This window comes from Myotis brandtii, unplaced genomic scaffold (genome assembly GCF_000412655.1).
Source record: "Myotis brandtii unplaced genomic scaffold, ASM41265v1 scaffold31, whole genome shotgun sequence".
NCBI classification, from domain to species: Eukaryota; Metazoa; Chordata; class Mammalia; order Chiroptera; family Vespertilionidae; genus Myotis; species Myotis brandtii.
The window spans coordinates 66,825-82,767 of record NW_005361873.1 but is presented as its reverse complement, the minus strand read 5'-3'; the positions used below and the strand labels follow the sequence as shown (position 1 = coordinate 82,767).

The 15,943-nt window shown below is 38.6% G+C and overlaps 1 protein-coding gene across 1 annotated transcript in view; it reads right to left on the bottom strand.

Moving 5' to 3' along the window:
* Window positions 1–15,943, bottom strand: part of BCKDHB (branched chain keto acid dehydrogenase E1, beta polypeptide) — a 220,415-nt gene that overhangs the window by 151,415 nt on the left and 53,057 nt on the right. The window contains exons 4-6 of the mRNA XM_005869953.2: window positions 8,680–8,813; window positions 8,295–8,450; window positions 6,004–6,112 (exon numbers count right to left, since the gene is read on the bottom strand). Coding sequence (XP_005870015.2) covers window positions 6,004–6,112; window positions 8,295–8,450; window positions 8,680–8,813 — 399 coding nt within the window. The remainder of the gene's footprint in view (window positions 1–6,003; window positions 6,113–8,294; window positions 8,451–8,679; window positions 8,814–15,943) is intronic.

Here is a 15,943-nt window from a genome sequence, read left to right as displayed (position 1 = left end):
AGCTCCCCAACCCCCTGATCGGCCCTGCTCTGTGTGTGACAGGGTAGGGAGCCCCAACCCCCCTGATGGGCCCTGCTCTGTGCGGGACAGGGGGCAGCGCCCCAACCCCCCCTGATTGGCCCTGCTCTGTGTGTGACAGGGGTGGCGCCGCAACCTCCCCATCGACCCTGCCTTGAGTGTGACAGGGGGCGGTGCCCCAACCCCCCAATCGGCTCTGCTCTGAGCCCGACCAGGGGCTGCACCTAGGGATTGGGCCTGCCCTCTACCACCCAGGAGCGGGCCTAAGCCAGCAGGTCGTTATCTCCCGAGGGGTCCCAGACTGTCAGAGGGCACAAGTGGGGCTGAGGGACACTCCCCCCGCCCCGCCAGTGCACAAATTTTTGTGCACCGGGCCTCTAGTCTTCAATAAACATATCTGCTCGGCCTCACAATCTTCCACTAGCGACTCTCATTAAGTGACAGGGGACTTGGCTTCAGTCTCACGTTATCCCAGGCAAACCACACATAGAAAGGACAGCTCTATGTACATGTATAAAATCCCAAAGAAGTCATAAAGCTGGGCTTGAGTCACACGTCCATTACATAACATCATACAGGATGACTAGCAGCCCCTTAAAGACCACATGGAGAGGGGTAAGAGTAGTGGCCATGGAAAAAATATGTCCTACAAGGAAAATAATGGACCAATAGATGCCAAAAGATGAACTAATGAGAGAAAGATGTGCACTACAACTATAAGCTAAAGCCTTGAATAACTATAATGGAATCAATCTTGAACAGTATTTACTGATGTAAATTATATAGACATAGATAAAAATTATGCATTAGAGGAAAATTCTTTGAGTTAGCAAGTTAACTTTTATGGATGCCTTATACTTTAGCTTCCTAAGGAACTCTTTATCTACTATCCTATTTACTTCAGGAATTATGTATAGAATCAACTCTAGACTTGGGAAAATAACATCTTACCTAATGATGCTGGAGAGAAAAGCAGTTAATAGTTGATACTTTCCTAAAATATTTCCTACTATATCACTCTAGTCCTGATGAAGCAGAATGGCAAACATATGACAGAGAATTACTTTTCTGTCCACAAAATTCTGTTAATGAACATTATTAGAAAATGCACGCATCTCTGTTCCTTAATTATATTTACTCACTCCCCCTCCATACTCAACATCTTTCATATTTTCCTTCTCTTTATTTCTCTAGACTATATTCTGGCCATTTCTTATCTGTTTAAAATGTCTGGTTAAACTACCAGAGATTATCTTTTCCTTTCACTTATATTTTTCTTTTAATAGACAGAAGAGTCCTGTTTCTCTGACAACTGAGGAGCCACCACCTCAGCCATGGACTGGCAATCTGGATATTTATGTGAGAGAAATAAAATGTCCATTTAATTTACAGCCTTATTATGGAGTAAGCCTAACTAATATATCTAATTGTTTTGGGATTGCCTAATTCATGAATATTTCTATATCATCCCACAAATAAAACGTAAGGGCTTATGTGCATCGATTTTATAAACATTGCCTTGAACTACTCAAAAGTTATCTTTACTTATACTCAACTACTTTCCATTTAATTAACATTACTGAATAATTAACCTAACTGAGCTATTATGTAATGAACACCACTCCCAATTATTTTCACAAAGAATTATCAGCCTGGTATTTATAATATAATATACATCTACATTTATTATTCTATGAGCCTTCACAACATGAACCTATTTTCAAAAATCTAAATGTAAACAGCCGTATCTTTAGTCCCAAAGATTTTAACTATTTCCAAGTATATGTTGGAAATTCAAGAAGAAAGACCGTAAGAAAAAAGTCCATTTAATGATTATTTACAGACTAGAGGCCTGGACCATGAGGGCGCAGACCAGGCTGGGGGGTCCCCTCAGCCCGGTCTGCACTCTCTGACAGTCCGATAGCCCTTGGGGGATGTCTGGCAGATGGCCATCCTTAGCTGCCACAGAAGCGGGAGAAGCTCCCCCCAGCTGTAAGCCATGAGCCCCGCTTCTGGCTGAGCGGCGCTCCCCCTTTGGGAGTACACTGACAACCAGGGAGCAGCTTCTGCATTGAGCATCTTCCCCCTGGTGGTCAGTGCACATCATAGCAACCAGTCGTTCCACCATTCAGTCGATTTGCATATTACCCTTTTATTATATAGGATACCAAAAGTTCTCCTATTGCTACTACTTAGAAATCATCAAGCTACTCTGGACTTTGAAATTAAAGCACCTTCTTTTATAGATCCATTTGATTGTCAATACAGACATGTCTTCCATGAGGTACCTCAGATACCTGAATCACAATGCTCCATTTCTTTTCATATCATTCCAAACAAGTGGAAGTTTGGCATTTACTTCACAGTGAAGCATACCTGAGAGATTAGCTCACACAGGTAAAGAAGAGCTGGCTGCATGTAGACAGCAATTGAATCAATATCAGACCAGTCAGAGCTCCCTTCCACCACACCCTACCCCAAAAAAAGCAAAAACCAGAATATGGTCAGCTGCAAGATACTAATTCAAACCAGAGGACAACTCAAAGAAAACCATGGGTTAAAAGCATCCCCACAGATTGGCCCTGATCGCTGGCCAGGTCTAGGGACCCTACCCAGCCACAAATTTCAGGCACCGGGTCTCTAGTCTATATATATAAAAGCCTAAGCGGCTGTTCGATCATTTGACCATTCAACTGGTAGGTATGATGCACACTGACCACCAGGAATAGACACTCCGACCAGTAGGTTACCATGCTGCTGGGGTCCAGCCGATTAGGACTGGGCAAAATGGGCCAGACACACCCTGGAGCCCTCCTGTGGTCCCTCCCCAGCCCTGATCATGCACCAGTAGGGTCCCTCAGCCTGGCTTGTGCCCTCTCGCAATCCGGGACCCCAGGCCTCTTGTAATAAAATAAAGTAAATGTAGATAAGCAACTGACCTTAAGCAGTGGTTCTCAAAATGTAGTATGAGTCAGAATCATCAGGAGAACTACTAAGATAGAGACAGCTGGGCCTCACTCCCAGAGTCTCTAATTCAGTAGGTCATGAAGGAAGACTGACAATTTGCATTTCTAATAAACTCTCAGGAATCTTATGCTGCTGGCCCTGGGATCAACTTTGATCACCACCTAGAGAACATTCATATGAAGACTTTGGTGGGTAACATTTTTTTTTCCTTTCTTCTGCAGAGAAGCTCTCTAGTTGTGAAAAAACTAGAGCCTTTGTGGTCTCTACTGAGCCACTGGGGGTCAAGAAAACATTCAGAGTGAGTGTCCTTGAAATAGCACATAATCATGGGGAAACTTCTGAAAAACTTCTGATCCATGATCCTCATCAGAGATTTTCATAATCTCCCTCAGGACCAAACCTACAACAAATTTCTCAAGCTCATTCACTTAACTGGAATCTTATAGCATTAAACATTTCCCTAACCAATCCTGATTTCAAAATTTCAGCAAAGTGAATTACTTTTTCAAATGTTTCTTTTGCAGTTTCCATTTATGAAATACTGAAAACAAATCTTCATTAATTGATTAGCTATAACTGGTTGGCCTTAAAAATATAATTCCCATAAAGGTATCCAAATTATTACAAATCAAATAGCTACTCTGTGTATACCATCAATTTCCTATTCACCTAAAGATTTTAAATTCTTACATTAATTATTTTTTATCCCATAATAGGATATTGATGATAATACAGTTTCTAAAAATTAGAGATTCAATTTAAAATATGTTTAACTTAAGACCAAGTTATGTTTAACTTAGAACTCTGATAAATTTCTAATGGAAGTATAAAATGGCACAATCACTTTGAAAAACTCTCTTAGACAAGTTCTTTAAAGCTAAATTTACATCTACCTTGTGACACAATGACTCTATTCCTGGATGTTTATTACCCAAAAGAAATTGTAAAATGTTCACAAAAACATATGTACAGCCCTAGCCAGTTGACTCAGTGGATAGAGCATTAGCCCTATCCACTGAGGGTTCCGGATCTGATTCCAGTCAAAGGCACGTACCTTGGTTGCAGGCTTGATCCCTGGCCCAGTAGGGGCAAGTGTGAGAGGTAACCAATCTATGTGTCTATCTCACATCAACATTTCTGTCTCTCCCCCTCCTTTCCACTCTCTCTAAAAATCAATGGAAAAATATCCTCAGGTGAGGATTAACAAAACAAAACAAAAAAATCATATGTCCAGGAATGTCCCTAGCTTAACTCAAGCTCTGAGGCAGGCTACACACACACACACACACACACACACACACACACACACTCACACTCACACAAAAAGTCCTTGTACAAAATAGTCAAAAACTAACAAAGTATGATCTATTCATACTTAGCAATGAAAAAGGAATAAACTACTGATATAAGCACCAATATGAATGAATCTCAAAAGCATTAAGTTGAACAAAGGAAGTCAAACACAAAAGAACATATATAGCACTGTGTGATTTCATTTATATAAAGCCCCAAAATGTGCAACAACCTATGGTAATAGCAAGCAGAAAGTGGCTAAGTTTGGGATAGGGATAATGGACTGGCAGGGAAGATGAATTAATTCATGATTTCTGAAATGATGGAAATACTCTATGTCAGTGGTTCTCAACCTTCCTAATGCCGCGACCCTTTAATACAGTTCCTCATGTTGTGGTGACCCCCAACCATAAAATTATTTTCGTTGCTACTTCATAACTGAATCATAATGTAAATATCTGATATGCAGGATGTATCATTGTTACAGCAGCAACAGCAGCAGCAGCAGCAGCAGCAGCAGCAGCAACAACAACAGCCACCACCACCATCACAGCAGCCAGCAGGCACATTTTACCAGCAGCAGCAGCCGCCACAGACACAGGCTCAACAGGTAAGGTGGTCAGAGTGTGACCTTTGCATTGCATATCCCAGTCATTCACTGTGAAAAGACCCTCTAGGTCAGTGGTTCTCAACCTTCCTAATGCCTCAGCCCTTTAATACAGTTCCTCATGTTGTGGTGACCCCCAACCATAAAATTATTTTCGTTGCTACTTCATAACTGTAATTTTGCTACTGTTATGAATCGTAATGTAAATATCTGATATGCAGGATGTATTTTCATTGTTACAAATTGAACATAATTAAAGCATAGTGATTAATCACAAAAACAATATGTAATTATATATGTTTTCCGATGGTCTTAGGCGACCCCTGTGAAAGGGTAGTTCAACCCCCAAAGGGGTCGCGACCCACAGGTTGAGAACCGCTTCTCTATGTCATATTTTGCACAGTGGTAACATTGATGTGTAAGATTGTCAAAAAATCTATCAAATTGAACACTTAATATCTATGCATTTTATTATATGTAAATCACATTGCACTAAAACAAAATACTTTTAAGCTTAACTATTCAAAGAAAAGAATGATTTGCCGAAGCAATGTTTCCTGGACTCAAAATATACATTAAACAGAACAAATCATTTGATGTTAAAATTTCTAGTCACAGATGAGTGTTTACAGAATCATAATTTTAAGCTAAAAGGAGCATGACTGTACACCAGTTTTCCTTAGACAGTCATCCCAATGTAGTCCTGATGTCACAGCATTAATAGTGCCTCCTTCACCTTCAAAGTATTCTAATTTAGATTAACACCTATATAGACACTTCAGCTATAAGGGCATTTAATGTTATTTAGTATAATAAGCTCATTCACTTTTTCATTCAACCCACATTTACTAAGCAACTATGTAGATGACCATAGTCCCTATGTTCTCAAATAATTCACATTGCTTCTTTTTCCACAATCAAAATATAAAATGACTAGATAGATTTCCCCTAAACTTAACATAAAATATACAACTGAGAAAAAACTAAATATGGAACAAATCAGAATTTTTCTACAAGGTAAATATAAACCAAACTTACAAGGAAAAATAATTTTTTTGAACTGTAAGAAACAAAAAATATGAAGATATTCACAAATATAAAATAAAGAAAACCTTTACCTGCTGCCCTGTAAAGTATTTTAGGTTCAAAAAATATACAAGGATTTTTATCCTCTATGCATGACAAAAGAAGTCCCTTGGCCTGGAAAGGGCTTCTGGGTACAACCACCTGCAAAAACAGATTTTTTTAAAGACAATTTCAGTAAAAATGTATCCCAGCAAATTCATTATAAGGAGAGTTGACATTTAAATAACCAATTGTTACTAATTAAAAATAGAAATCTGGCATTTTTAGCCTAATTATAATTTTTAATAAAAATTTACATTCTGTCCCAAAATAGCCCACATGTTCAACATTTTTTAGATGCCCATCATATTCTGGTGATTAAAAATGCTCTTCTCCTAATGAGCTAAACTTGCATATACATAAAAAATAAAAGGATTCTACAAAAAGCATTCATCAAAACAAAAAAGTAAAGTTGTCAGTATCTTTCTGTATTTATCTATAAATAAATAAATATTTTCTACTAATACTCTACAGCTAATTCCAAAGGGTATGCAACTCTCTTCTCCAATTTTAAATATCAAAATCTCCTCTTCCATGAAAAACATGGTCTGCATTTCCTACAGGAAAGAGTAATCCACGGAACTTTACAATCAAGCACTATAACATTGTTAATGCAAAGCTAAAGAAATGTGTGGATACTGCACACTTCCAGCTAACAGGAAAAGATTCCAGAACCTTCCTGGGAATGAGGTTGATAATGAAGAAAATGGTAATGACAGGAGGTAGCACATGTGTTAACTGGGTCAAGAACACTATGTGGACTAATTCATCTACTGTTCACAGCAACTCGCCAAGGTAGCTATTATTATTTTCCCCAATTTAGAAATGCAGACTAAAGCTTAAAGAGAGGTCAAATAGCTTGCCCAAGGTTACATCGCTTGCTACACCAGGAATTCTCACCCAGTTCTGACTGATACACAGCTCAAGTTTGTACACCATTTTACCTCAAATCATAAACTTGCATCTAATTTTCAATGATTACTAAATAACTGCATAAAGACAAGAGTTACATAGAAAAAGTTACCATTAAAATAAACCTGAATTTATCACAAAGGCTTAAATAAGGTTCCTTGAAGCAAGCTATATTTGGCTTTCAAAAATCATTTTCATACCATTTTTATTGAAGGACACTATTCCATTTTCTGTAAACTAACTCCTGGACACAGTGCTTACCACAACACAATGTCTTTATCTTATGTTCCCACTTTATTTTTTTCTTCTTCTGCTTTCTACATGTGTTTATTTTTAACATTTTGTACTATATGTACAATTTTCATTTGGGATTAAAGAAAGAGAAAGGGGGAGAGGGTAGAGAAAGTAGAGGATTGAGAGAAAAGATGTGTTCTTAAAAATACTGGGTAACATCATAAACATTAAATGTGAATCAATGTTCAGCTCAAGCACAAAAATAACTATTTCCTCAACTGTGACTTCTGTCCCAACTTACCACTTCCAGCTTACATCGAAAAGTTATGCAACCTGTACTCTACTGAGAAAACTTTATGACTTTGCTTTAGGAGGAAAAAAAAAACAAATAAAAAAAACATAAACACATGTTCACAACCAGTTCATGTTATCAAAAAACAGACACACAGCCGTGGGTGAACATATCTATGAGTTTTTATAATGATTCCCAAGGAAGCTCTCTAGTAAATAGAACTAGAAAAGAAGATGATGTAAAAAATGAAAAGAAAATATGCAAAATGTTTTTATTAAAAGACCCAAGTTATTATAGAAATTGAAGACCGCTGTGGAAGGCAAAGAAAGATGCTTCAACTTTCACTGTTAGAGCAAATATTACCTTCCCTGGAGTGAAAAGCACACCTGGGTAACAGAGGCCTCTGTCAGTCTGTTTAAAAACATACAGACTAAAAGCAAAAGTCTATCCCTCTGACTAGGAATTAAAGAGTAGATTTATTAATTTACCCCAGAAAAAGATTTATTAATTTAAATGAAAAAGACCTATTAGAAGGAAACAGAGCTTTGAAACAGAGGAAGATAAACCAACTATGTTCTCAGTCTTATTCTGTGAAGCCTAAAATTAATATCAGGTACTATTAATATCAAGCCAGGTACTATTTCAAAAAGAATACTCTATAAATCTGAGCAATGGATTAATGAATATAAAAAACAAAACAAAACTATGCCCTCTTTTTAAAAGGTTTACATGAATTCCCAAAATCCTGTTTGCTTTCCTGTGATAAGCATTTTAGTTAATATTAATAGAATGAACCAAAATGAAAACCTCAACTGGAGATCAAATAAAGTACATAAATGAGTATACCTTAATTCCTGGGCAGTGGGCAAAAAAAGCTTCAGGACTCTGAGAATGGTAGAGGGCCCCATGGCCAACACAGCCCCAAGGGGAACGGATGGTGAGGCTTCCACAATTAAAAAGATCCCCAGAGCGATATCGATACTTGGCGGCTTCATTAACAATCTGAGAAGGGAGAAGAGAAGGGACATGTCACAGGGAGTCCTTCATTCCCATCCATTTTCTTCGACCCTTTATTAGATCTTTACATATATGCCATAACAACATACCTTGTAATGCACTAGCTCAAAGGTAGCACAAAGTTCTTAAGATAGGGAGGGTAAAGGCAAAACTTTAACACTTCATGGACTTAACCTTAGAAATGACCAATTATAGTAAACTGCAATCTTCCTACCTGATCAAAAGCTGGGTAAATATAATCTGCAAACTGAATTTCTGCAATGGCAGTAGCACCAGTGACTGCAATTCCAATCCCAAATCCAACAATTCCTTGTTCACACAATGGGGTATTAAAAACTCTATCTTTTCCTAAAATAAGAAAATAAAATCATTTTATTATGACAAATGAGAGTAATGTAATGCACAATACAACTGAAAAGTCAATGAGTTGGTAATGGTGAGATGGAGAAAAAAAGCAAGGGACAGGTGAAGGAAATAGAAAATAACTAGTATGATAGCTGTTTTAAATGCAAACATAGTAATTATATTAACTAAGTAATTGAAATGTTACAATTAAAAGACAGGGTGTCACACTGAGATTTAAAAAAAGCAAAATCCAACTACTTAAAATAAAATAAATAATAAAGATATCAGAAAGTTATAAATAAAAAGAAAAATATATATACAATAAAAAAAACACAAAGAAAATTGCTACATTAATAGCAGACAAAGTAGACTTTAAAGGAAAAGGCATTACCAGAGAGATAAAGAGGGAAAATTCATTCTTTAAAAGAGTTCATGTCACAAGGAGGACATAATTCTAAATTTAAACTCTTATGACAACATGGGCTCCAAATAAATAAATAAACAAACAAACAAACAGAACTGAAAAAAGAAATGGATAAATTCCCAAGATAGTGGGAAATTTTAACATACCAATCTCAGTAACTAATAGATAAAGCATACCAAAATAAAAGTAAAAACTTTATAAGATTTGAACACCATCAACAAACATGATTTAACTGATAAAGACACTATACACCTAACAGAGAACACTGGTATTAATTAACCATATACTGGGTTATAAATCTAATCTCAACAAGTTTCAAAGAATTAAAGTAATATAGAATATATTCTCTGACCATTATGGAATTAAGCTAGAAATTATTAACAAAAAGATAATTAGAAAATCCTTATGTTAGACAAAGTTTTAAACATATGTCTAAGTATCTCATGACTCAAAGATTAAGTTATAATGAAAATGAGAAAGTATTTTGACAGGAATGATAATGAGAACTCTATGTATCCCAAGTTATTGAGGTTCCAATTTCAATAATGGCAGAGTAAACCTCACACATCTAATGAACAAAATATACAAACAACTACTTACAGGCACTGGAGAGGCAAAAAAAAAAAGACCTAAACTTAAAGAGATTGGATCCTTAGAAGAACTGAATTGCAGTGGATGAGCATGACATATATAAGGCATATCCCTTGAGGTGATTCCCCAGTTTCTGAGACATGAGACAGCTAGAATTCAGACAGACAGACAGTCTTATCGGCATGGGGTGTCAAAGAATGGAGTCTGGAACTGCTAGTGGCTGGAAATTGAGGCACTAGTCCCTAAAAGAAGGGCACTACATGAGGGCACCCCAAAATGTATGCATTAAATCTTCTTAAATCCTCGGTTGACCCCTGTGCCTACGAGAGACTCCAAAAGCACAGCAGGTAAGTGGAAGCTCAAAGAGCTGACCATAGATTTCAGCTATGCCCACTAAAAAGGAGGCAGAATTTGGAGTCTGAGATTCTTTCAAATTAAAGAAGCTTGACAAACAAACACCTTAGGCTTTCCACTGAAACCACAAGGTATAATGTTACTAGCATACACAACTCATTTCTCATCTGAAATTTTACCACCTCTCAAACCATATTAGCATTTCATGAAAAATTCTAATTTCAGGAACTTGGATGGATAGACACAAGCAATAGCCACAGTCTTAAAGTTTGGGAACAGATCTATGATTCATATTTCAGTTCCATAATACAGGGATACCAGTTCTTCTTGGCACATAGAATTAACTTTCAGCTCAATCAGTCCTTTTGAATATGAACCATAAATAGAGCAGGTGCTAGAAAATGCCAACTAGACACATCCTACAGTTTGCACTCTAAAAGCAGCTGCAAAAACTTAAAGTATGATTCTTACTCATCCCGATCTGTGACTACCTTCTGACTGTGACCTCTATCCCTCATCAGTTCCCTATTTGACTGTGAGCTGCTTGATAATTTCTGAAAATTTATGATTCCATTGAATTAAGAACAATTCACTGGCAGAAAATGAACACAGATTCCAGCTGCCACCTGTAGGAATCCACACCTGTGGAATACCTGAACCATCTGAACCAGAGGAACAGTGTTATTATTTATTCCTTACTACTTCTGGTTCCCTGGATTCAGATATTTTTCATCTCAGTAAATATAGCCCGTTTTGCTCCTAGAAGGCAGAAAAGTTGAGTTTATCAGAATTCTTACTTCAAAAGATGCTTAATTTGAGGAAATAGCTTAACTCTCTTCATGTTTCTATGATCTAGAAAAAAACAAAACAAAACCCTGCTTCAACATGAATTAAATGTTAAAAATCTGTTTCTATTTTCTCCCAAACAGGTAATGATTGAGGGAAGAGCACACATAAAATGTAAAATACTGATGACTTTCTGTGTTATAATGCAATTAACCTGATATAAAATTCATACACACAGTGTCCCAATGGGTCAATTAATAATACATACAGTGATTACACCATTAGCCAAGACAGCTGTGGATTTAAGTGTCATCTCCAAAAATTACTAACCCCTAAGGCTGAATTTCTATTTGTACCAGAAGAATCATGATACTGAAGACTAAAAATTCACACGTATTCAAACATTTACAAAGTACCTAATACTATATAGACACTATTCTAGATGCAGAAGATACAGCAGGAAAATAATTCTATCCTTATGGAATTTATATTCCAATCAGGAAAAGGACAAAAACAAAATAAATGAGTAAAATATATAGTGTGTTAAATGATAACAAGTGCTATGGAGAATAGTAAAGCAGGAAGTAGGTGACTGGGGGAGCAGGTGGACCTACTATGATTTTAAATAGGATGATGGGGAAAGACCCACTGAGATGTGACATTTAAAGGAAGAGATGAAGGGTGAGGAAGTATACCATGCATACACCCACGGGAATATATGTTCCAGACAGGGGGATCAGCTAGTGCAAAGGTCCTGAGGTATAAGCATGTTTTAGCGCATCAGGGGAAAGACAAAAAGTTCAGAATGGTCTGGAGTAAGAAATAGTGAGAGAAGACAAAGTTGAAGAGTTAATAGAAAAGTATGGGAAGATGGCACAGAGAGAGGGCCTTGTAGGTCACTGTAAACTTTAACTATGAGAATGAGTCAAGTAGGTAAGCTTGACAGGAAGCCAGTGAGCAAAATCATGGCATTCTCTGAAATGACATTTCAACAGGATCCCTCTGGCTGATATTTGGTGAATAGCCTATAAATAGGCAAGGATGGACACAGCAAAATTGATTACAGGATATCACAATAATCCCAGTAAGAATGATGAATCATAACAGCAGAAAAGGTATGAGGTTTTGGATATAGTCTAAAGATAGAGTCTAAAAGATTTGCTGATGAAATGGATGTGGAGTATGAGTCAGAGAAATGCTAAAGATGATTCAAAGGCTTTTGCCCTGAGCAGCTTGAAGAGAGTTGCCATTAACTAAAAAAGGGGAAACCACAAAGAAGCATGTTAAGATATCAGAAGTTCGGTTTTGGAGATATTATGTTTGAAATACCTTCAGATATTAAGATAAAGCTATTAATTTGACTGTTGGATATATGAAAGTCTTACGCATAAAAATAGCATAAATGAAAACACAGAACTAGATGAGATTACCAAGTAAATTTAAATGAACACAGAGAGAAAAAATTCAATGTTACAAAGGCAAGAGGTAAGAAATAAATCAGAAAAATTGAGAAGGGAAAAAAAAAAGCCAAAGAGTTTGCATGAAAACTAGGAGAATGTGCTGGCCTAGAAGAAAGTGCTTCTAAGAGAGTGTAATCAACTTATGCTATATGCTACCAGAAGGTAAGATGAGGCTGAAAATGTTATAACTGGTGACCTCAACATAATAGTGTCTGCAAGTAGGAAGGAGGGAGAAAACAAAAGCCCATTTCAAGAGGGAATAGAAGAGAAATTGAAGACCATGAGTAATGGCAATTATTTGCAGAAATTTTGCTGTACGGGGGGGGGGGGGGCAACAACCAGTAGAGAAGGGAAAATTGATGATTTTGAGAAAAATTAATGAAATAGAGAGAGGAAAAAAAGGATGACTAGAAAGAACCATGTCTTTTAAAAGATGACAAAAAAGGAAGGAGTCTAAGTGTGGAGATGTTGACAGGAACCCTTACTTTCATTCAAACAAGAATAAAAAACGCGAGCACTGATGCTGGAACATGTATATACTGCATACGGTGGTGAGAGCTGATCAAAGTTCTATTAGTTGCATCTATGTTCTTAATAAAATATGAAATTAGAGTATTATCAAGAGTAAGAATAGAGAAGACAGTGCGAGAGGAAATAAAAGTATAAAAGAGAGAATAGCCCAGAACATGCAGCATGATGGTAGACAGCATGAGCCAGCCTTGGAGAATACTAGTCTTGAAATTAAAGTGATATCAGTTGACAAGATGACATGTGTTGCTCCAACAATGTTCAGCTCAGGGATTTAAGATTTAGACAGAGAGATAGACTGAATTAGAATTGGATTTTGCCAAGCAAATAATAACATGAAATATAAACTAGGTATAAAGGGAAGAGAGGCCATCAGGGGAGTAAGAAACTGTGACAGGTCAGTAGATTTCATGAATTTTAAGAATCAATATGGTCAAAAGATTGGTGGGATGGAGGTACTAGAAGCAGTTAGCTGGAGAGGTTTGAAATGGAGGTCAGAGTTAGGGATGCTTATAAGCAACTGCAGTTACTGGCAATGACAAAGTCAGGGGTATGACTACGAGTGAGAAGATGAGGTAGGATGGAGGACAAGAGAGAAGCCAGAAATAAAACACTGAGAAGCCAGAATATTGAGAAGACCATCCATGTGGGTACTGAAAGGAGTAGTAAAGACACTGCCAGTGAGCCAGCCTAGGAACAGAGGACTGGCCTGGGGTCAACAGATGACAAGGAAGGATAGTGTGGCAATTGTTTAAAAGCCCTACCATTAGGAACCAAAAGTTAAAAAAATTACATGATTAATTGGAAAAGAAAGTATCATGGGGTAAATTAACCTTTCATTTAAATAAAGATTTCTAAATTAAAGAGAATATAGGGGCACTCCAAATTGTATCAATTGGGGGGTGGGGAGGGAAACTCAAAGTTATACCAGAAGATATACAAAAGGGATAAAAATATGTTCTTTATATAAATCAAAAGGAAAAATTAAGTAGGGAATCCATGGGGGATAATTAATGATCATGTAAAATTTACAGCTGGGTATGAAAAATTAATTACAGAATTAAAAAACCCTAGCACTACTGAAGAGCTGACCATCAGACTCCCAAATAGGGAAACCAAGTCTTGATTTAAGTGACTTACCCAAAGTCAACAGCCAGTAACTGACAGCCCTGGTACTCTAATCAAGGCTTGCTCCATTGTACTAGAGGAATTCCTTTCCTAAATTGGCTGTTGCAAACTACTCAACTCATAAGTGCTAAAATATATCAAATTAGACCTAAATTATCTGGCACCACAGCCAAAGATGAAAAAAAAAATAGTTCTGAACATCTAATCTGAATATAGTAAGTCTTTATGGACAATTCCTAAAATCCCCTCAAATGACACATGGAAGAGACTGGCTGGTGCCCAAGGGATAGGGGTGGGGATGACTGGGTAAGAAGGTGAAGGAATTAGCTAAAAAACATATATGCATACCCCATGGACACAGACAATAGTTTGATGAAGGCCAAGGGAGGGGGAAGTGGCAGTGGGTGGTGGTGAGCAAATGGGGGGAGGAGAGGGAGAAGGGAACACCTGCAATAATGTCAACATTAACAATTTTTCATTAAAAAAACAATCAAATAAGAAAGTTGGGCTAAATGTTCACAGAACATGGCCTAGTTACCAACACTTAAATAAAATAAAAAGCATCTCTAAAACATGATATAAAAAAATTGGACAATACTTGAGAATTTTTAAAGAGAACTTTTAAAAGGGCTGCTTCAAACATTGATTAAATAATTAATTGCATAGCAAGATAGCACTATCCTATCCTATCTAATAAAAGAGAAACATGCAAATTGACCATAACCCCGACACCCTTCCCACTGGCTAATCAGCAGGATATGCAAATTAACTGCCAACCAAGATGGCAGCCGGCAGCCTGGCAGCTGAAGCGAACAGGAAATTTGCTTGCTCCAGTGAAGGAGGAAGCCAACGTTCCCGGCCTGCCGGCCTGCTCTAAGCTACACTCTAAGAAACAATGTTTCAATTATAGAAGTTAAACAAGCTCTAGAGACCTGCTTTCAGCCAGCTTCAGCCTCAGAGCTAGAGCTGCAAGTGATGGCAACAGAGTTTCAATTATAGAAGCCAAACAGACCCAGAAACCTGCTTTCAGCCCTCAGAGCTGGAGCCGGCTCTCAGCTCCAGTGACAGCTATAGAAGGTAAATAAATCCCAGAATAAAAAAAAAGAAAAAAAGGAGAGGCTGGGAGCTTCAGTTGCCCTCCAGCCTGAAAACAGCTCTCAGGCCCTCACCCAGACTGGCCAGGCACCCCAGTGGGGACCCCCACCCTGAAGGGGGTGTGACCAGCTGCAAACAGCCATCAGCCCGTCATCCAGGCTGGCCAGGCACCCAAGCGGGACCCCCACCCTGATCCGGGACACCCTTCAGGGCAAACCAGCCAGCCCCCACCCGTGCACCAGGCCTCTATCCTATAATACAGGCAGGGTGGGACAGCACGAGGTGCCATCCGGGCCCCATGTGCAGCCCTGGGCAGTGGGGCATAAGCCCCGCCCCCAGCCGGGACCCTATGACTATTGGAGAGCAGGAAAGTGCCGCTGGGCCCTGGGTCACTGTGGTGATCCGGCCATCGGTAAGTAGAAAAGTGCAGCCTGCAGGCAGCCCCCAGCTGCGCCTGATCTGGGAGCAGGAAAGCCCGGCCTGCGGGCAGCCCCAAACTTTGCCTGCTCCCCAGTCGCCATGGTGATCCGGGAGCAGGAAAGCAAGCCTGGCCTGAGGACAGCCTCCAGCTGGGCCTGATCCGGGAGCAGGAAAGCAACCCCGGCCTGCGGGCAGCCTCCAGCTGCGCCTTCTCCCCAGTCGCCATGAGGATCCGAGAGCAGGAAAGCAAGCCTGGCCTGCGGGCAGCCCCAAACTTTCCCTGCTCCCCGGTCGCCATGGTGATCCGGGAGCAGGAAAGCAAGCCTGGCCTGTGGGCAGCCCCAAGC